At 36.5% G+C, this 19077-nt stretch overlaps 1 protein-coding gene and 1 pseudogene across 3 annotated transcripts in view; both read left to right on the top strand.

Annotated features, from left to right (window-relative positions):
• Window positions 1-19077, top strand: part of DMD (dystrophin) — a 2089898-nt gene that overhangs the window by 2015060 nt on the left and 55761 nt on the right. For all 3 annotated transcript variants that reach the window (XM_011378471.2, XM_011378473.2, XM_011378474.2), the window contains 6 exons: window positions 3371-3482; window positions 4827-4963; window positions 5662-5700; window positions 9920-9985; window positions 11099-11164; window positions 13937-14095. In XM_011378471.2, coding sequence (XP_011376773.1) covers window positions 3371-3482; window positions 4827-4963; window positions 5662-5700; window positions 9920-9985; window positions 11099-11164; window positions 13937-14095 — 579 coding nt within the window. The remainder of the gene's footprint in view (window positions 1-3370; window positions 3483-4826; window positions 4964-5661; window positions 5701-9919; window positions 9986-11098; window positions 11165-13936; window positions 14096-19077) is intronic.
• On the top strand, window positions 17834-17951 carry LOC111730922 (annotated as a pseudogene).

Genomic DNA, 19077 nt, shown 5'->3' with positions numbered 1-19077 from the left:
TGAAGATAGCTGTTAAGAATATAGATTTTAAAAAAGAGATTTTCAGTCAAAGAAAACCTGAGAAATTCACCACCAACAAACATTGACTAAAGGAAATTCTAAAGGATATTTTAGGCAAAACTGATCCCAGATGGAAGATATGAGATGAAGGAAGCAATAAAAAACAAACAAAAGTGGTCAGTGTATGGATCAGTCTAACAATATAAAAAATTAAACCACTGTCTTGTAGGGTTAATAAAAAAACAAGATAGAATTAAAATGCACGAGTATAGTAATACATACATCAAGTGATGGCAAAATATATTTCGAGTTTTCTAACATCATTGTACTGTTTGAGAGGAAGACAGACAAGGAAACAACAGGTCACCATGAAAACAGCACTAGATCTGCTGGAGTTTTGGATTCGAGTATCGGCTGTGCCACCAGTTAGTAGTGTGGCCTTTGAAACGCTACTTCTCTCATCTGTGTCTTGTCTGTACAATGCATCTTTGGGACCAGATGAATTTTAAAGCCTCTTCATTATGATTCTATGACACACTGAGAAATAGATTCTTTAGGGGAAAAAGGGAATCAATAGTTCTTGAGGTTTTTTTTTTTTCCCCCTCCTTTGAAATTTTATCAATAAACACTTAGATTTTACTTCTGGCTAACTCATCTATCTGTTCAAAACCCAAAGCTAAATATAGTCTTACTCAGGTGTGTATTTTGCTTTTTGTTGTTTTGCTTTGTTGTCATCTAGTAGCCAAATAGAGTAATGGCAATTTACCAAAGCCTTAGGGATAGGTGGCTCATATAAATGCTAGGAGGACATCTGCAGAAATAAACTGGGGAAATGGGCATCACTGTGCAACTACTGTTTTTTTTCTTTCTTTCTTTCTTTCTTTCTTTCTTTTAACGTATTACCTGAACTGACATATGCCTCTTTTACTTTCTCATTTTCTCTTCTCAAATTCTTCACCCCCCACCCCCTCGCTGTCCCTCCTGTCTTTGCAGGCTAACAATAAGCCTGAGATTGAAGCGGCTCTCTTCCTAGACTGGATGAGACTGGAACCCCAGTCCATGGTGTGGCTGCCTGTCCTGCACAGAGTGGCTGCTGCGGAAACTGCCAAGCATCAGGCCAAGTGTAACATCTGCAAGGAGTGTCCAATCATCGGATTCAGGTATTAGGAACCAAAAAAAAATGTCATTTTTTTCTTATCATTTCTCTTATCATTACCTTTTTATGACTTGATCTTTTACCTCCTGTACCAGTTGTTGTTAGTTTGTTCCTCCTCAAATTGGGAGAGGAGGTGATCAGGCTGGAATATCCATCACTCTTGTCACTTCCCTGATCACTGGGTTATTTTGGTGGATCTGACTCATTAGGCAGGTGTCCCTTTCCACCTTCATTCACTCTTCAGCTCTACAGAGCCACTTCTTCGGTGAACAGGACTGACTGCCTGTCTCCACTGAGATATTTGTCCATTTGTCCTTTAGGGATATACAGATAAACTGTGCCTTCTCCTTCCTGGACCCAAAACATTTTGTGTCTGTCTTTGTCTGTCTGTCTGTCTGTCTGTCTGTCTGTCTGTCTCTCTCTCTCTCTCTCTTCATGGTCTTTTCTGCTTATAGAAACCCTCTAAGAATCAGTTATAAAACTAAGAGATGATTCTATTTTGGGAGACCCTTCATGGTAGCTCAGTGTCTCATTTACTTTGCACCACTTTTATTCCACCTAAAGTAACAAGATTTGTTTTTAAGAACCCTAGAACTTACTTCTTCATCTGCGAATCTGATTATGCTCTTTGCATAGTATCCTAATGAACTTCTAAGGGAATATAAAGTATGCAAGTAAATGAAAGATTCACAAAGCAGCTAAGAAAAGAACATGTTCCTTATAAATTTAAAAGTGAAAGAGATGGGAAACAGAGGATTATTATTCTGATATTCTTAAACTGTCAAGGAAAACAATTGGCTCTTAAATCTTCAGCTTTGTTGACCTGTTTGGGGAGGTGGGATATTTTTAAATGAATCCATTTTATTGAGCAATAACCCGAAGTCTAAATTCTGAAACGATGATCTATTTAAACATCTGGATCAACATCAAGGGTTCCTTAGTGATGAATAAACCATAAAGTTGTAAACTAGCTATATAGTCTATGCCTGTGCAGAATCCACTTAGCAGCTAAGTAAATACACTTCCTGGGTATGCTTGGACTTGTTTTTTAATAACTACTTTGTATCATTTGTGTGCTCCTGTCCTTCCATACTTCATGTTGTTTACAAAGTGGTTTTACAAAAACCTTTAGAAGTTTCTAAAGACTAGATAGACAACACTGAGTAGGCAGGCAGTGCTTGCAAAGGACACCTTAACTTCCTAGGTTTTGGCAGATAAGAATGATACCGTGGGGGATGGGGAGGGGAAGCTGCAGGGGAGAGGATTACATGCTTTGGAGGATCTAAGAACATTTTCATATTCACTTCTTTTGCCCTTATCAAATTAGATTATTTTAGGAATTAGCACTTCTCTTTCCTCTTTCCACCCCCCTTCCTCAAAAGATGGTTGGGATCTAAAAAAGGTAGCTTTTTCCCCACATTCCCATATGTCACATAAGGAATATGTTTATTTAAATTGGCTAAGATTCTCATCTGAGAAAGCAAAAAGCAGAGAGTATGAAACAAAGAATACAGTGTTCTGTGAATGGGAGGAAATGTACCATCTAGTACTCACAGATTATAAATTCCTTCATCTAATCTACTTTTTGTCCTTTCTTTGTGCTTCGGTTATCATATGGGTAATGTGATGAGGGATTTCTGAAGAGAGACATAAAAGCTATTATCCAAGGAACTCTCTGAAAATGAATCATGTCAGTCTGTACGAAGGTGTAATTAAAGCAAGATTTGTTTTAATGGAAAGTTCTTGCTTAATTTTCTTTTGTCTTATGAAATTGCTTTATCCTTATTTTTTTAAATAATGGGTTTAGAAAATTTTGACCCCATGATGGGTAGGGGGGCCTACCCATCAATGCATCGAGCTCTCTCTCCTGGAAGTTCTTTCAAATTCTAGTATTTGGTCTTCAAAAGACTGGAAGTGTGCCAGTATCTTCTTACTTAATCTGAGAGTTCCTAGTAAAGTTTAAATAAGAGCTGAGTTTTTCGTCCCTCTTTCCATATGTTTATAGGATAATCTTTCTGCCAAAATGTTTTGCTACTGTAGGAGAAGCACCAGAGAAATCTGGAGGTAGGAAGTTAATCACTTGCCTTGTGGGATTAATGAACAGTGCAGTCTGTTTCTAGAATTAAGACAGTGTGGAAGTCGGTTTGTAAAAGAGTGCTCTTTGGGAATTGGATTTGAAGAAATACAGACGTGTTTGTTTTTGTTCTTTACTAGGTACAGGAGTCTAAAACACTTTAATTATGACATCTGCCAAAGTTGCTTTTTTTCTGGTCGAGTTGCAAAAGGCCATAAAATGCACTATCCCATGGTGGAATACTGCACTCCGGTAAGTTAGATGCCTCCCGACATGAGTTATTTTACCTGGAAGAAGTTTACATTTGGGGCAGTATTGCAGATCATGTGTAAGGCTGTGATGTCTTAAGTTACTCCAGATGGTTCCCCAGATGTTCCCCAGCTAAAGTGATGCCAAATTGTAGGCACCAGGGACTTATCTTATCCCTAGGGTGTAGGGCAATGCCTGGCACATGTGGACCATTATAGGTACTCAACAGATATTTTTGGGTGAATAAATAGGTTTTTCTTCCATTTGCATTGGTTGTAAGGAAGGCATTTTTTCATTTTTTTGCACAGCCGTATCGGTTGCATGGAGAGGTTTTACGGCTGTGTGGCATGTTGGGTATGGGGGTGTAATGTGAGTTCCCCAAAATTCATAATCCACTTCTTTCAATCTCTTGCTCATCTTTTATCTGGTTTATATACTAACACTTAGCAACTAAATGCTAGGTGTTTACCTTTCAAACTACCCTGTGTGAAATAGGTATTATTTTTATCCCCTTTGTACAAATGACTCTCAGGTCCCAAAGCTAAATAATTTTCCCAAGGTTCTAGAATTAATAGGTGGAGCCTTCTCCTATGACGTTGTTTTGGAAAAATGTCCTTAAACACTAGCTGCTTGCTATTCAGAGTATAGTCTGTCAACCAGAAGCGCTGGAATCACATGGGAGCTTATTAGAAATGCAGAACCTCAGGCCCCTGCCCTTGCCTTTCTAAATCAAAACCTGCATTTTAGCAAGATCTGCAGGTGGTTCCCTATACACATCAAAGTTTGAGAAGCTCTGCTTTAGAGTACTTCTGTCTTCCATCTTCAGAGCGATCTTCCCAGTTTTTTCATTGTCTTTCTTGCTTTGATTCCTTTTGCAAAGGTATTCAATGATAGAGAATGAACCATGCAGTGAATAGAAGGATATTTAGTGGCTGAAACATGGTATCCGTGTGGACAAAATAGTTTCAAAATGCCGTGAAGTGTGGCAAAACTTAAGGTTAACTTTTCAACTATAAGACTTCTATAAACTACCATTTATTGAGTAGCCTAGTAGTCGAGATACTTCATTTATTCATCGTCACAACTTCTTGAGGTATGATTGCCCCCATTTCACAGATGATCTGATCCTCAGATAGGCAAAGAACTCACTCATCCAAGTTAACCCCACTAGTAAATGTCAGGGTGGGTTTCCAAACCCTGGTTGTGTCTGATTCCAGAGCCTTCGCTCTCAACCCCTACTCTCTCCGAAATTAGAAAACCAGTGGCCTAAAGGAGGAGCACTGGAGTGGCCCTTGTCTTTAGGTCATACTTCTCCCAAGTCTGAACTCAGCGCTATTTTCCTTTCAGACTACATCAGGAGAAGATGTTCGTGACTTTGCCAAGGTACTAAAAAACAAATTTCGAACCAAAAGGTATTTTGCGAAGCATCCCCGAATGGGCTACCTGCCAGTGCAGACTGTCTTAGAGGGGGACAACATGGAAACGTGAGTAGTGGCAAAAGCAAAGCAGACTCTCATTTGATGTATATCTGAGCTCCTTTCAGCTGAATACCGTCCTTCACTCCCAAATGCAAACAGTCTCTCCTATTTCTTTCTCTAGATTTACTTTAGCTGAAAAAAAGCAAACAGGCGTAAATGTTCAATCGCCATTTTGCTGTGTCAGTTGTCCAAGGACAATTACCTTTTCCAAAAGTTTATCACAGGGAAAGCACCACATTACAACTGCTAATTATCTCACAAAGCTTTTTAAGAAATATGGGACTGTTTACAAATGAGTGATTCCAATATTTCATTTTGATTTTTCTCCCTCACAAATCCGTAGACGTGTGTCTTTTTTTGGATCTGATTGTGTGGTCATATCTAGTCACTTTTTTTTACTTGAAAGAAAATATAGTCACAGGAAATTACTTCACAGTAAGTAGTAATGATTCTCATGATCAAACTGATGTTGTCTTCACTTCTTTTAAACTGTCTCTTCTTTTCTCCATAACGCTGGTGGCAGTCGCACCACTGTTTGCTTTTCTTTTAATTCACTTTCCACTTTTGTTTGGCTGTAGCTTTCCATGGTTCATACTTAATTGGTTGGATTTTATTTATTTTGACCTTTCAGTAATTTTTTTTTTTTTTTTTTGTGCGGCTCAGTTTGCCTTTGTCTTTTCACCACCTCATTTTTTGTTTTGCAGTCCTGTTACTCTGATCAACTTCTGGCCAGTAGATTCTGCGTGAGTACTGCTGAAGGGTGCTGCTACCACCAACACATCTGCTTGCTGAGTTTTAAAATTTTTGTTTCGTTTGTTTATTTGTTTTGTTTTAAAGACATATTAATTTCCCTTTCATTTCATTTTTTTCTTCCCTTGATAAGACTTTGAGGGTGCCATCTACCACAGATCAGGAGAATCAGAATGAGGTTTTCAGGTCCCAACTGGTCAGATTTGAACCAGCAGAAATCCTGGCCTTGAGTTCAAATTAACGTCAAAGAAATTATTGGATTGTTAGTTCTATTCCTGGGAGATGTGTTTCTGATTACGGAACAACATATCTTGAGCCACATTTCTTGAGATTCAATGCTTTAGGACCTTTAAAAGGATGATGGTTTGTTCTTTAGGGCCTCTTCTAAGTGAGTAGATCATTAAATATCAGCAGAATTTGTTTTATAGTATGATGTTGAGTTTGGCCGAATAATTTCAATGAGATATGTGGACTTTTTATCAGGTTATGCCATGCTATCGGACTAATATTTATATACAGGAGCTCATTTTTGAACTAAACTCACTTTGCTCTCCTCTCCACACTAACTCCTCTCCACAATAACTGCTCAGCTCATGAGCCGTTATACGTTTACACTGGAAGGAAAGTGTACTGTAGTCTGTTATTACTATGGGTGTGTATTAATAATACTAATATTAGATACCAACTGATAATTGATTTATCTCAGAGTTTATAATGTTAGAAAACTCATTTGGGGGGGTCTTTATATTTTTAGCAAACAAAGTGTGCATGTTTTAAAGTCATTGTGTGGAGTTTTTATAACAAATTTTTGGTATTTCAAAATATACTTTATTAAAATATGTATTTAAAGTAAGATAGCTCTATTATATATAAGAGGTAGATGACCAATTTGGAAGATAGGCTTATGTGAGAATTCAGTTTATTTTTAGTGGGTCTTTTTTATTGTTCCACCATGTAATTTAATTTAAAGTAGATTCTTTTTTTTAAATCCTGTAGTGATAAATGTAAATGATTGAGGTTTATTTTAAGTCTTTATTGGCCTAAAGGAAATATAAGACATCTTTTTTTTTTTTTTAAGCAGCATTATTACGTCCCTTAATTTTGAGATATGGGAACTATAAGTAGTGAACTACCTGATTTCTTTCATCATTGTGCTTAAACAACTTGGAGCTATTTAGATTCAATTATGTACCTTGTTATCGGTAATTCTTTTCCCTAATCCAAGTAGTCGATTTGTTTATAGAAGTTAGACTCTTTCGTAAATAAGCAGCTTTTAAAAAACTGATATACTGAAATGCTCAGCTTGATTGGATCCTGGTAAACAAATGAATTTACTCTGGATTGGAATAAATTTTAACCAATTAAAAAAATCCAAAGCACAGACATCCAAAAGCATAATTTTAAAAAATGCATGGATAGCACAAAATAATAAGCAAAGAATAATTAACAGTTCCTTGAAAGGAAAGAAGAAAAACTGTTGATTTTATACGTGAGTTCATGAGAAAAAAAATCATGACTATCAGTTTAATGTAACTAATTTTAAGTAGAGGATGTTTGTCTTAAACTGTGAAGAACTTTAAAGTTAATAAAATCCTTTATTAAAATATCTTCTCTAACAACTGAAACATACCCATTTTGTCCTCTTACAAAGTTTTCTGGATTATTCGGAAATAGTGGAAAGTTCTAATTTTAGAGAAGAAAACAAACCCAGCAGACTAAAGTCCCTGTTTTCTTTACCAGTAGTTTTACTATAAAGTCTTTATTCATAGGATTATATAATTTATAAAATATATTGTAAAACTACCCTATTCAGGTAAAAGAGCCAAGTCCTAAGGCATTTTATTTTCTAAGAATTATATCTGATGTCAACAAATCCTATGATGATGACAGCATTTAATCCATTTACATGGATCATGGAATTTGAAAGTTTGCTGAGATACAGATCTTTTATTTTTCCTAGACAAAACCTTTATTTACCTGGATTTGTCATATTGTTTGAAACTAAATCTAGCATAAACCTTTTATATTGTTTGTCTACAAATGAGACAGTCAAACAATATTCTTTGAGCTTTGAGACCTAAATAGATGAAAACTTATTAGTGGAGTTTTCACAAAAGAGAAAATGGTGGTGGGTGGAATGGAATTGGCCATTAAGGAAAACAGAAAAAATCCTTCTGGATTTATTTTGTATTTAGGACGTGGGAAAGGAGAAGAGTATTCTTACCTTCCCTTTAAAAAGTGTTTTAGAAAGCTTGCATTTAGTTTTGTTGCTGGACTAAGTGGTTTTGTACTTTTACTAATTCTTGTTTTTTAAATGATTCTTCCCTGACCATTAACTCCCTTTTGACTCATTTTCTGGTTTAATAAGTACCTCCTTTAGTGTGTATATTTTTTAGATTTCTGGTTATTATGAGTTCTCGTGCTTGTGCATGCTGTGTTAGGTGCTAGCTGCAAGGTGCATTAATAAAAAAAAAAATAACATGGAATTATCCTCAAAGCTAAGAATTAAAACTCTGCATAAGATTTTCTGTATCAGATTTTATTAAAGTGTTTTGGATTTACATGCCTAGTTTTCTTGGTGTAGTTATGCTACACCAAGGTCTCAGGCTTTCTTTCTTCTCTATACTATTATAAGGGAAAACAATACATTTTTCTTGGTGGTGGGCTTTTAGCTTATAAGAAGTATATAACTAAAAGACTGGTCTGTTCTAGAAGATAGGGTTTCTAAACCAAATAATGCAAGTACTTAAATTATCTTTACTTGCAGTGAATATTTCAAAACAAACCTTAGCATTTTTCTAATAATGGGCTGCTTCGGAATTCCAAGAAACTAGCAGATTAACTCTCCAAACCTATAGTGAAGATTCACATGGAAATTTTTGGATCTGCCTAGTAAATTGGGTAGTCATCCTTTTGTTTCTCCATGATAGTTTAAACGTCTTTGTGATTTATTGCAAATTTGATTATGGTTTCTCTTGACATAAATTGGTTTCATAAATAAGATATTTATCTCTCAGGGAAGACTTCAGCTCCCTAGTTATTTGCTGTAGTATATTGTAATCATCTTACGACTGTGTTTTAAGAAGTACGGATTTCTAGCACATTCCCTATGTAAATCTAGGTAACTGCATGTGGGTTTTTTTTTTTTTTATGTAAGAAAAAAAAACAAATATCTTCTTAGTGTTCCTACCAAGTCCTTGAATGCTGCTTGGATGTTGGACTAAACCACTCCTCACTGAATAGATTACTGTTGACTTTTGGATTCATGTCTTTATCTAGGGGCTTTCGAAGACTAAGCCCAACCTAGTCTTCAAAACAGATGGATTTTTTTTTCTAAGGTTAATCCAGAGCTGCTATAACAACTTCAAGGATAATTAATAAGTCAGATATGAAAGGGTAGAAAAAAAATGTTAACCCTACCAAAATTCTAGTCTATGGAGCTAAAGAAAAAAAAAAGAGAAGTTTTATACCCAAGAAGTATATAGACTATGCATGCTAATTAATTCCTTTCTCTTGTTTTCCCCTCTGCATATTAATTAGCACATCATATCCCTAATAAGAAATATTTTCAGATATTGTGACATTCTATTGAATTTAGTCATTCTTTTAAAAAACATCGAAATATAATTTTGGGTCATTCAGTTTTATTCTTTGAAGTAGTAATCTAGTCCTGCTGCTAAATTGGTAGATGTAGTCCTTCTTTACAAAATTGCACAGACCAAGACATCTCGATACATGGAGTCCTAAGAAGTCATGGACTGGAGTGGCCAAAAATTGTTGACTGTGAATGCACTAGGCAGACGTTCAGTAAGAAAGGATCTAATAAATGACACAAGTGTAAACTGTTGAAAATTTCAAGCCCCATAGTGCTAAAACAATTTCAGAGCTAGAGGATATGAGATTACAAGGTAGGAGGGCAAAATGTCACGTAGAGATGGTCTCCTTCAACCTTTTCTAAAATTGAAACTTTCCACAGAAGTTTTTGATCTCTCTTTATGGCTTTTGATAACAGTAGAAGCATGAGAATTCTTCTCTCGAACCTGGATTTAAAATACTGGATGATATCTAAAATAGGAACAACTAAAGGTGTACATTGTCCATAGAATTAGAATAAAAGCATTCTAGGCCATGTATATAACATAACTGTGTGGTGGGGTTTTTTTCTCCATTAATGGATGGTATCTGTGACTAATCACATTTTCTGCCTTATAGGCCTGCCTCGTCCCCTCAGCTTTCACACGATGATACTCATTCACGCATTGAACATTATGCTAGCAGGTATGAGACTAGTTGAATGCCAGGCAAATATTGATTAAAGTAACTAACCAAGGAAAGCTAACCTATAATAATTTTAAATGAATCTTCCCCTCCCCCCAATCTTGTCTGATTTCTACTAATTAACTTGCCCTCTAACGTGCATGCCATTCCACTGCATGTTGATTTTGGACACCAGTAAAAGCATTAGTCCAGAACAATCTCCCCTAACCCTGGCCTTTAAACATTTCTGATAGTTTTATTATGTTTTGTATACTGAGCACGTTTAATAAATTGGCTTAGACATCGTATAAGCTTCTTAGAAAACTGCTGGACCAGACATACATATGTGAAGAAATGGTACTATGTTATGTGGAGAATATGAAAGCATTGGCTTTCCATTTGCGTGTTTATTTTACATAATATGCTATAAAGAAGAGAATAATTGATTTCCCTAATCCTTGGACCTTTCTGTCTCACTTTCTTTGTGTTTGAGATAATTTTTATTCCTAAAAACTAAATTGCTAATAATAAGATATCTTATGCTCGTTAAATCTGTAAGAGTATGGTTAACTTTTTTTTTTTTTTTAGTTATAAAAAGACTTTATTATTGTCTGAGGTGAAGGAGGTTTTCAAAGGTAAAAAATTGGTAGCAGAATGTGTAGAGCACTACTGTGAATCCATCCTTTATCGATATTCTCACTGCTGAACATGTCTATCAACCATGGGAAGCGTTAACTAGCTATATATGTCTGTTGTCAGTGGAAAGCTTTAACGGTCTTAAAAAAACAAGGGGTAGTGTAAGGTACAGAGTGTATTTATTGTGAGGGAAGCTTTTCTTGTGAAGACAATGACCTGTCCTCAGTGAAAGGAAGATCGATCTGCGAAGAAAAAAGGAAAAACAACAAAATACAACTTCCCTTGTAATTTATAGCATAAATGTAAAGCTACTAACTAGCTGTGGTCTACTACTCACTGCTTCAAATGGTTAGGCCAACACACACATCCTTTAATTTGAAGGATTCCTTTCTCCTCTTGGCGTGATTTATCCTTTAGTTTTCAGGAATGTTCGATTAGGTCTTGAATAGATTCTAAGAAGTCACATAAGTTTTAATGAGCTTTTACGTTTTTTATCAGGCTAGCAGAAATGGAAAACAGCAATGGATCTTATCTAAATGATAGCATCTCTCCTAATGAGAGCATGTAAGTATCCTGTCTCTTTTTACAAAATGTTCCTGAAGATGAAATTGCTTTGAGGGATTTAGAGGTAGGGTAGCACAGAAGATAGAAAATAGCATTATATGCATTTGATCTTTCAAGGAGCCATTCATTTACTCTTTTTTTCCGTAATTCTTAACCTAACACAGAATGAGCTCATCCAAATGTGGCATTATCGGTATTCCAGAGTAGCAAACACAATTTGCCTTATTCTTATTTAATACCATATTATCACAAATTGCAGAGTTCCAGATACTTTAATTAAATGCTTAATTTCTGACCAGACCTGCCAGATATGTAAAGGGGTTGGATATAAATTTTTTAAGCAATGGCTTGGTATTTTCTCCATTCATGGGTAGTGGAGATATATAATCTTGGTATAGTTGCATTGGTATTCCCCTATGGTAGGTTAGTTTCCTTCAGAAGTCTGAAGTAGTAGATTTTTGTGATTTAGCATCTTCACGAGCTAAATAAAGTGAGACAATCTAGTAACAGGTCACAAGTTTTTTTGTGGGATGATAAGCTAGCTGTGTCCAACTTAAGGAAGGAGAGCGAGTGATGTTAAAAGTGGCAGAGAACACAGCTCTGGCAGGGAAACAGGGCTTCATTATAGAGTACGAGGGTGGTCACAATAAGGAAGACAGAGGAAATTCGCCATGAATGAAGGGCCTGAGGTGGAGGAAGCAGATTAAGAAGCTAAAATGATGGGGGAAAAAAAAATAAGGCTCTGCTAACTGAATAGATAAGTTAGAGAGATGAAGTCTAGTCAGAGTACAATGATGTTTTTAGTTTGATAACACTTATGGATGTCTCACTCCTTTGTCATGGAAAATCTAGGCAAAGGGAAGAATAGTAAATTTATCATATGTAGTAGATATGGCAACCCAAAGTTACACTCAGATGAGAAAAAGACCTTTAGAAGGATTAGGCTGAGGGTGATAGTGTCAGTGGCATTTATACATCACTGGTTATTGAAGACATGGGAATAAATCATCTCATCTGATACAAAAAGGCGATTAAGATAATAAAGAATCAAGTCAACACTCCACCATTTCTGTATGACTTACTTAAAACAAAATAAAACAACCTTTTCCCCAAACATAGCTGTGGTGCATTCTCTTTCTTAGCTATGGGGAAAAGTATGAATAGTATTAACATATAAAATACTTTGACAGGAAAATATGTGACCAAAGAATGAGCCAAATGTAAACAACCTGAATGATTTGCTTCTTTGGGTCACTGATTTTAATATTAGTAGCTCTAGCACATTCAAATTAGTTCAAGTTGTATCTGTATATATAATAATGGCTGCCATTCATTGACTGCCTAAGAGAACAGTAAGAGAAATTTAATTATAGCTATCTGTTATAATTAAAAATGGGAAATTCTGGCAATAAATTTCAGAATTTGGGAAGAGGAATAATAAATTAGGTGGTAAAACGGCTTTTGTTGTATTTTTAAATGAAATTTAGCTTTAACTCATTTTCAGGACATAAAATCCATTTTGCCTCGTGGGATGGTAAAATCATGAGATTTTAGGGGGTAGGTCTGGGAAGTGATTTGGAGGATGGGTCTACTTCATTTAAATGTTTATTTTTAACACCCAATAATTATTTTTAGTCAGCTTTTCACTTTTCATCCAATCACCTGGCTTGATGGACCAAAATCATATAAATCAGGATTTTTCCCTAAACATCTGAATTTTTTTTTCCAACTCAGAAGTCATGGAGATGAGAAAAAGAAATAAAGTGGGTGTGAGGAGGGGAATATTATTAACCTCTCATCTTAATGGTATTTAGCCAAACAGAGCTTCAGTCTAAGAACACAGAGGTGGTCTTTTTTTTCCCCCTCAGAACAAAGTTCATACAGCTTGGAGGTACACAGTCTTTTTAGGAGCTATGAGCAGTGCATTTAGAAAATAATTTCTTCTTTTTAGTAGAGAGTTCCTAGTTTCAAGGAAAGATTGTCGCTGCCTCCCAAAATATAAATAAGCCTTTTGCTTCTTGCTTCCCCAAGATTAGTCCTTAAAAGTCACTCTAAAGAATGAGTTGTTCAGTTTTCTTTTAGTCACCTTAAATGGCTTTTTTTCCTTTCAATTTTTGTTTTTCTATCTAAATAATAATTGAATCAAGCAATCTTTTGATTCATTATTTTTCATTATTTTTACCATCCTGCCTCTGTGGCTTTTATATTTTTCATTATTTTTCATTATTTTTACCATCCTGCCTCTGTGGCTTTTATAAGTTCAAACAGGCTTACTTAAGCAATCCTTTTTGATTACATTGCCATCCACTGAACAGAATATTTACTCTATTATTGTAAGAGCTACAGTTTTTTCATGGTCAGTATCAACAATAGTGTGGTTTAGCGAACAGATTATCTTGACAGGTTTGGTAGCAAAAGCATTGTTAAAAAAAAAAGCATTATACAGCCATTGTTATATCTTTTAATATTTATTAACTATTGGTTAAACTGCTGACATAGAGTCTCAGTATTTCTGTAATTCTGCCGTTCATTTACCCATGTAAATAGGCCAGTCAAATTCAATCGGAAATAGAGCAAGAAACACTCCGAATACACCAGTAGGATGGTAGACCACAACCTCAACAGTATCAAAATGTCTTTAGAAACCAGAAAAAGGGTCTAATTAATTGTTAAGAGCAAATAAATGTTTCTATATTTAAATACCCACCTGAGTCCCTGACCCTCAAAGCAAATAAGGGGGAAAAAAACAAAACCTTTGATTTTATTTTCCAGAGATGATGAACATTTGTTAATCCAGCATTACTGCCAAAGTTTGAACCAGGACTCCCCCTTGAGCCAGCCTCGTAGTCCTGCCCAGATCTTGATTTCCTTAGAGAGTGAGGAAAGAGGGGAACTAGAGAGAATCCTAGCAGATCTTGAGGAAGAAAACAGGTGAGTTTTCTTTCTAGCTTTGTCATTGGTATGCAGAGTGCATACACTTGCACACAGAGAAAAGTGCCAGGAATCTTCACTTAGAGTCGTTCTATGTCTAATTGTTTTCTCCAGTAATCTGTTTAGCACCATTTACAGATTCTTTTTTTCATTATCTGAAAGAAGAAAATGAATGCAATAGTATAATGAAGAACTCATATTTTAGGTGTTAAAGGAATTAATGCTGATGCACGGTGGTATTTGATTGGTTGCATGTGTTTCAGAGGCATTGATTTTCTATTTGAGAGTAGAATTTAAGAACAAAGCAGGTCATTTAATTTTATGATTATACAATTTGTACATATGTTTGGCCATATTATCTCTCTCGAAGCATTTAAGAACGTTGGTTCATCGGCTTGGTCATATTTGGGAACAAATTGATTCATCTTATTTCTCATCATCAAATACAGACATCATTTATGTTCACCATCATAACAGAATAGTGAGATGATTCCAGTTGTCAATCATCACCTGAAAAAGATGTTCATATAAAAATAGTAGAAATTGTAGAAGTAAAAGACTTAAGAAAATTTGCGATGACTGCAGAGAGGACAAAGATGTAAAAATCTGGGATGTTGTGTGGTGTCAGGAAAATGCAAATCATTGGACTTTTACTTTTGTATTATATTTATTATATCATAGGTCCCTTGGTCAAGAAAGGCTTTTTACACATGATCACTCCTAATTCAGTTTGCCTTCTTTAGACAAATGCCACCGGGCAAGTCTTTAAAGGAGCAATTGTTCAAATTTATGGGACTTGAGTACTTTCATCTCTTTGGTTTAGCCCAAGGCACCAAGATATCTTAATCTAGGCAGCAGGGTGTATCTGAGAAATAGTACCCTCAGGGAGTATGTCACCAGGAGATGAAAAAGCAAACTGCCACTCATTCAGTGCTTTCTGCTGCCACTTCTTTCTTTCTAGCTCTTGATAGCCCTGACCTGTAGCCAGAGCTCCTTATCTAGGCGGCTTCCCTTTACTCTTTTCCCCACCCTTCCAATAAATCCTCCGTACTGACTCTAGTTGTACATCTTTCCAGAACGAAGACCCATCATGGCATTGGATTTCTGCAAGTAGAAAAAAAATCCAGCTTCTTAGCTGGGTATTGAAAAACCTTCCACAATTTTCTCTTCACCTGCTTTTACAACTTCATCTCTTGTACCTGCGTTCCGGCCACGCTATCATAGCTGTTTCTGAATGCATCCTGCTCTCATCCACTTTCTGGGTCAAGCTCAAGCTTACTCCTTAGCTTAGCTGCTAAGCCCCATCCCTTCACTGCCATGTTTGACAAAGGAGTCCTGCTCATTCTCCATGACCTTGCTCAAAATAATTTTCCTCACAGCCCTGCTAGATCACTGCATTTGGAAGTAATCTATCTTTGGTCTATGTTCTCAGAATACTTTGGGCTTTTCCCATAGAATTTCCAGACCCTTTGCCTTTTTATCAGTTTTTCCCAACACCTCCCTCTACCATGATGGTGAATGCCTTTGGGGCAAGGATTGTCTTAATCCTCTTAAAGTCTATTTAGTGGATACTCTGGAACTCTTTGGTAAAAACGTAAGTTAGAAATACAACCAGGGTGTCACATGAGTACCATCCAGGAGGCAGCATGTTTTGGTTTTCATGGTAACGTTTTTGGCCTTATTTGTAAGACCAGTTGGCGATGAAGACCATGCATAGAAAAAAACATTTTCCTCTGCTTTATTGAGAATCATCATTAATATCCATTTATGTTAAATCTTTAATTATTTTAGGGGTCAAAGTCAAACAGGAAGAAAAGTTGGAATTGACATTATAAATAGAATTGTATTTACCCAGGGGTGAAAATATTTTTATACTATGTGATCGTTGCCATTGTGTAATAATCTTTGTATCTCATTGGTCAAGAGGTATGTCTTGTTCGCTGTTAGCATACTTTCCTTCCATACCATGAAAACCAAACTAAAGAGTGTTGGTAAAGAGTACTAATAATTATCATTTATATATAATATAATCATTTTCAAAGCACTTTAATATAACTTTGAGTCACTTTAATCTTCCTAAAATCTCCCTAAAGAAGATGGATGGGAAAATGCAGGTTCAGAGAGGTTCAAATGGCTTGACCCAGATTTCACAATCGGCCACTGGCAGAAGCAAGTTCAAATCCAGATTTTTCTGACTCAAAATAGCCCCAGAGAATAGAGTCATTCTGCGTAAATATCATTTACGTAGGACTGTGACATATTCCCTAGAATGGACTTTAATTTAAGGGCATATTTTCAAGGACTAGATATGGTTAAACCAGTTTATCTATTTGTGGTACAGTGATAACCACTTTACCCTGTAAGATATTCAAGACTATTCTCCGCCCCCCGCCCCCAGTGGGACAGTTTATTTTCTGAAAGAAAGGGAAAAAAAATTACACCAAGGCTGCTTAGAGCTCCAAAATGAAGAATCTGGTGTTGATGCAAGTCTTTGTGTAAGTTATCTTGACCTTTAAGTAAAGGTCAGGATGAGCTTCCTTCTTTCTCCTTTCACTTTGTCACATTTTCACTTCCTACCAAATCCCAAAGAAATGTCTCTATAGAGCTCCTCTCCTGAAAATAGTCTATCTGGTTTCCTTTGTTCTGTACTCTCCTGTTTTCTTGAACTTCTGCTCAAATCTCTTCAGTGCCATAATAGCTTAGCTTTCATGACCCCGTGAATTCAGTGCTGCTTAACTTAAGGACCCTTTAATTCACCATTTCCTGTCCTTCCTCCCGAGAGAGCCCAGGAGGTCATTAGATACCCTCTCCCAGTGCCTCTGCCAAGCTGGCTGTATTTCCCAAGTCAAATTGGCCACATAATTGGACAAATACGAGCATACATTTAGAGAAAATGGGAATGGATAATTAAAATTGAGATCGTCTCATGACCTTTGGATGTGTACTTACTATATCTATGTGTATTTTGTGTTCCTTTATTCTGTAACTATGACATCTCCAAATGTCAGTTAGCAAAGGACAGAGACTCGGAGATCCGCATTCCTGACTAGACATGTTATTGAATTCTGTTAATTATTCTTATTCATGAGACCTCCCCTCCATCCCCTTGGAAAACGGAGAATGGCTAATTTAGAAGCGTCTCAGGGGCGTCTTATCTGTCTTTAAAATTTCATTTCTTCCAATTTTTGCACATAGTATTCAATAAATGTTTGTGGAATAAATTATTGAATAAATGAATTGAAATGAAGCTGAATTTATTTTAATTGTAGCACTCATGCATGTACTTTTGACTAAAATCCTTTTTAAAACCTAATTTCATAGAGAAAAGCCTTTCAAAAGCTTTTCTTCCGCTTGCTTTTCAAAATACTTCCCTTTTTCAAACTTCTCTTGATTAGTGCCAAGTATTGCTTTGTCATACATTTAGAATGTTAAAAATTCATTTTCTAAATTCCAGGCCCTGTATGTCTCACCCACTGGCATTCTCTGATTCTTGGTTAATGCCACGAAGATAAGGTGATAGCTCTTAGCAAAGCTACATCTGACTCTGAATTTTCTCAATAGTGTCTGTCATAAATTTGGGTGACTGATGCCTAATACAATCTTTAATGTTTCGCGTCTGCGTGAGGTCTCTCCCTCCTACTGTAGATAATTCAGATTCACCTTTATTTGGTTGAGACCATTTGGATGTTGAGAACTTGCTCCATTGTGTGTCTTTAACATTGCAAACTCAAAGTTTGCATCTACGGCCATGCCACCCAGAACAAGCCCCATCTCGTCTGATCTCGGAAGCTAAGCAGGGTTGGGCCTGGTTAGTACTTGGATGGGAGACCACCTAGGAAATCAAGTGCTGTAGGCATCAAAAAATAAGGGATTGTAAACTGACAAGGTCCTTGCAATCTGTTAGGTCAGCCAAGGGTTGCCTCACCCAAACAACAAAAACAAAAAACCCTCAAAGTTTGCTTTTTTTCCCCCACGTATATTAAAGCCTGCAGTTTCCTGACTTAAATCTGAGGTGTTAAATTCTGACGTATTTTTCTCTACACTGTCGAAATGAACCAAGACTTGTTCTGAAATTCTAGGTATGACCGTAGCAATGAAAAGGTGGCCTTTATGAGAGACCAAAAACTCATTGCCATTCTGCTGGCTGCATAGTAAATGATTAGATTGTTCCTATATTTAAAAGGGAGGTAGATACTAACCTGATTCACTGTGAAGTCTAAAGTTAATTAAAGTTGTTACTAGATGTTATATGACAGCAGGAAACTCTAGATTCTTAGTGCCTACCCAGAACCTTTCCTGTGTCTTTTTGTTGGGTGACCAGGTGTTAAACAGCCTAAATTTGAGTTTTCTCTTATTCCTTTCATTCCTCCAATGATTATGCAAGATTATTAATGTCCTATTCAAAGAAATTTTAGATCGGTTACTTATACAACTGAATTAAACTAGCTAGAAAGCACGATCCTATTGCTTTACTTGGTAAGCGATGGGATAACTTTGGACCAGGGGCTAGTAGTTTTCAATCTTCACAGACTCAAGATGTCCTTATTCCATGTTCCTTTGTGTGAGTCTCCAATGATGGTGAGAAGATAGCCAAGAGGGAATCCGAAGGGCATCAGGAGTGGGCATTCCAAGCAGAAGGAGGAGCATAAGCAGAGGTCTCAGGGTGAGGAACAGCAGACAGTGTTTGGGAAATGGCAAACAGTTGTGCACTTTTGTCATTAGGCAAGGAATGGGAGGAGATGAGGCTGGACAGATGGGCAAGGCCAGATTGGGAGGGCACGGTGCCATGCTGAATTGATGCCTCCTCACCTAGTACAGGGAGCCACTGAAGGGTGTAAGCCAGAGGAGATGCTGTTAGATCGTCGCGTATATCACTCAGGCAGCCGTGTGAAGAGTAACTTTGAAAACAACAATATTGACAGAAGGAAATCAAACTGGGAGGTAGCATGGGAATCTAGGAAAGAGGTGATTAGGGCCTATAA

Source organism: Pteropus vampyrus, unplaced genomic scaffold (assembly GCF_000151845.1).
Source record: "Pteropus vampyrus isolate Shadow unplaced genomic scaffold, Pvam_2.0 Scaffold340, whole genome shotgun sequence".
Taxonomy (NCBI): domain Eukaryota; kingdom Metazoa; phylum Chordata; class Mammalia; order Chiroptera; family Pteropodidae; genus Pteropus; species Pteropus vampyrus.
Note: the sequence above shows the minus strand (reverse complement) of the source record. Positions and strands in the feature narration are given on the sequence as shown.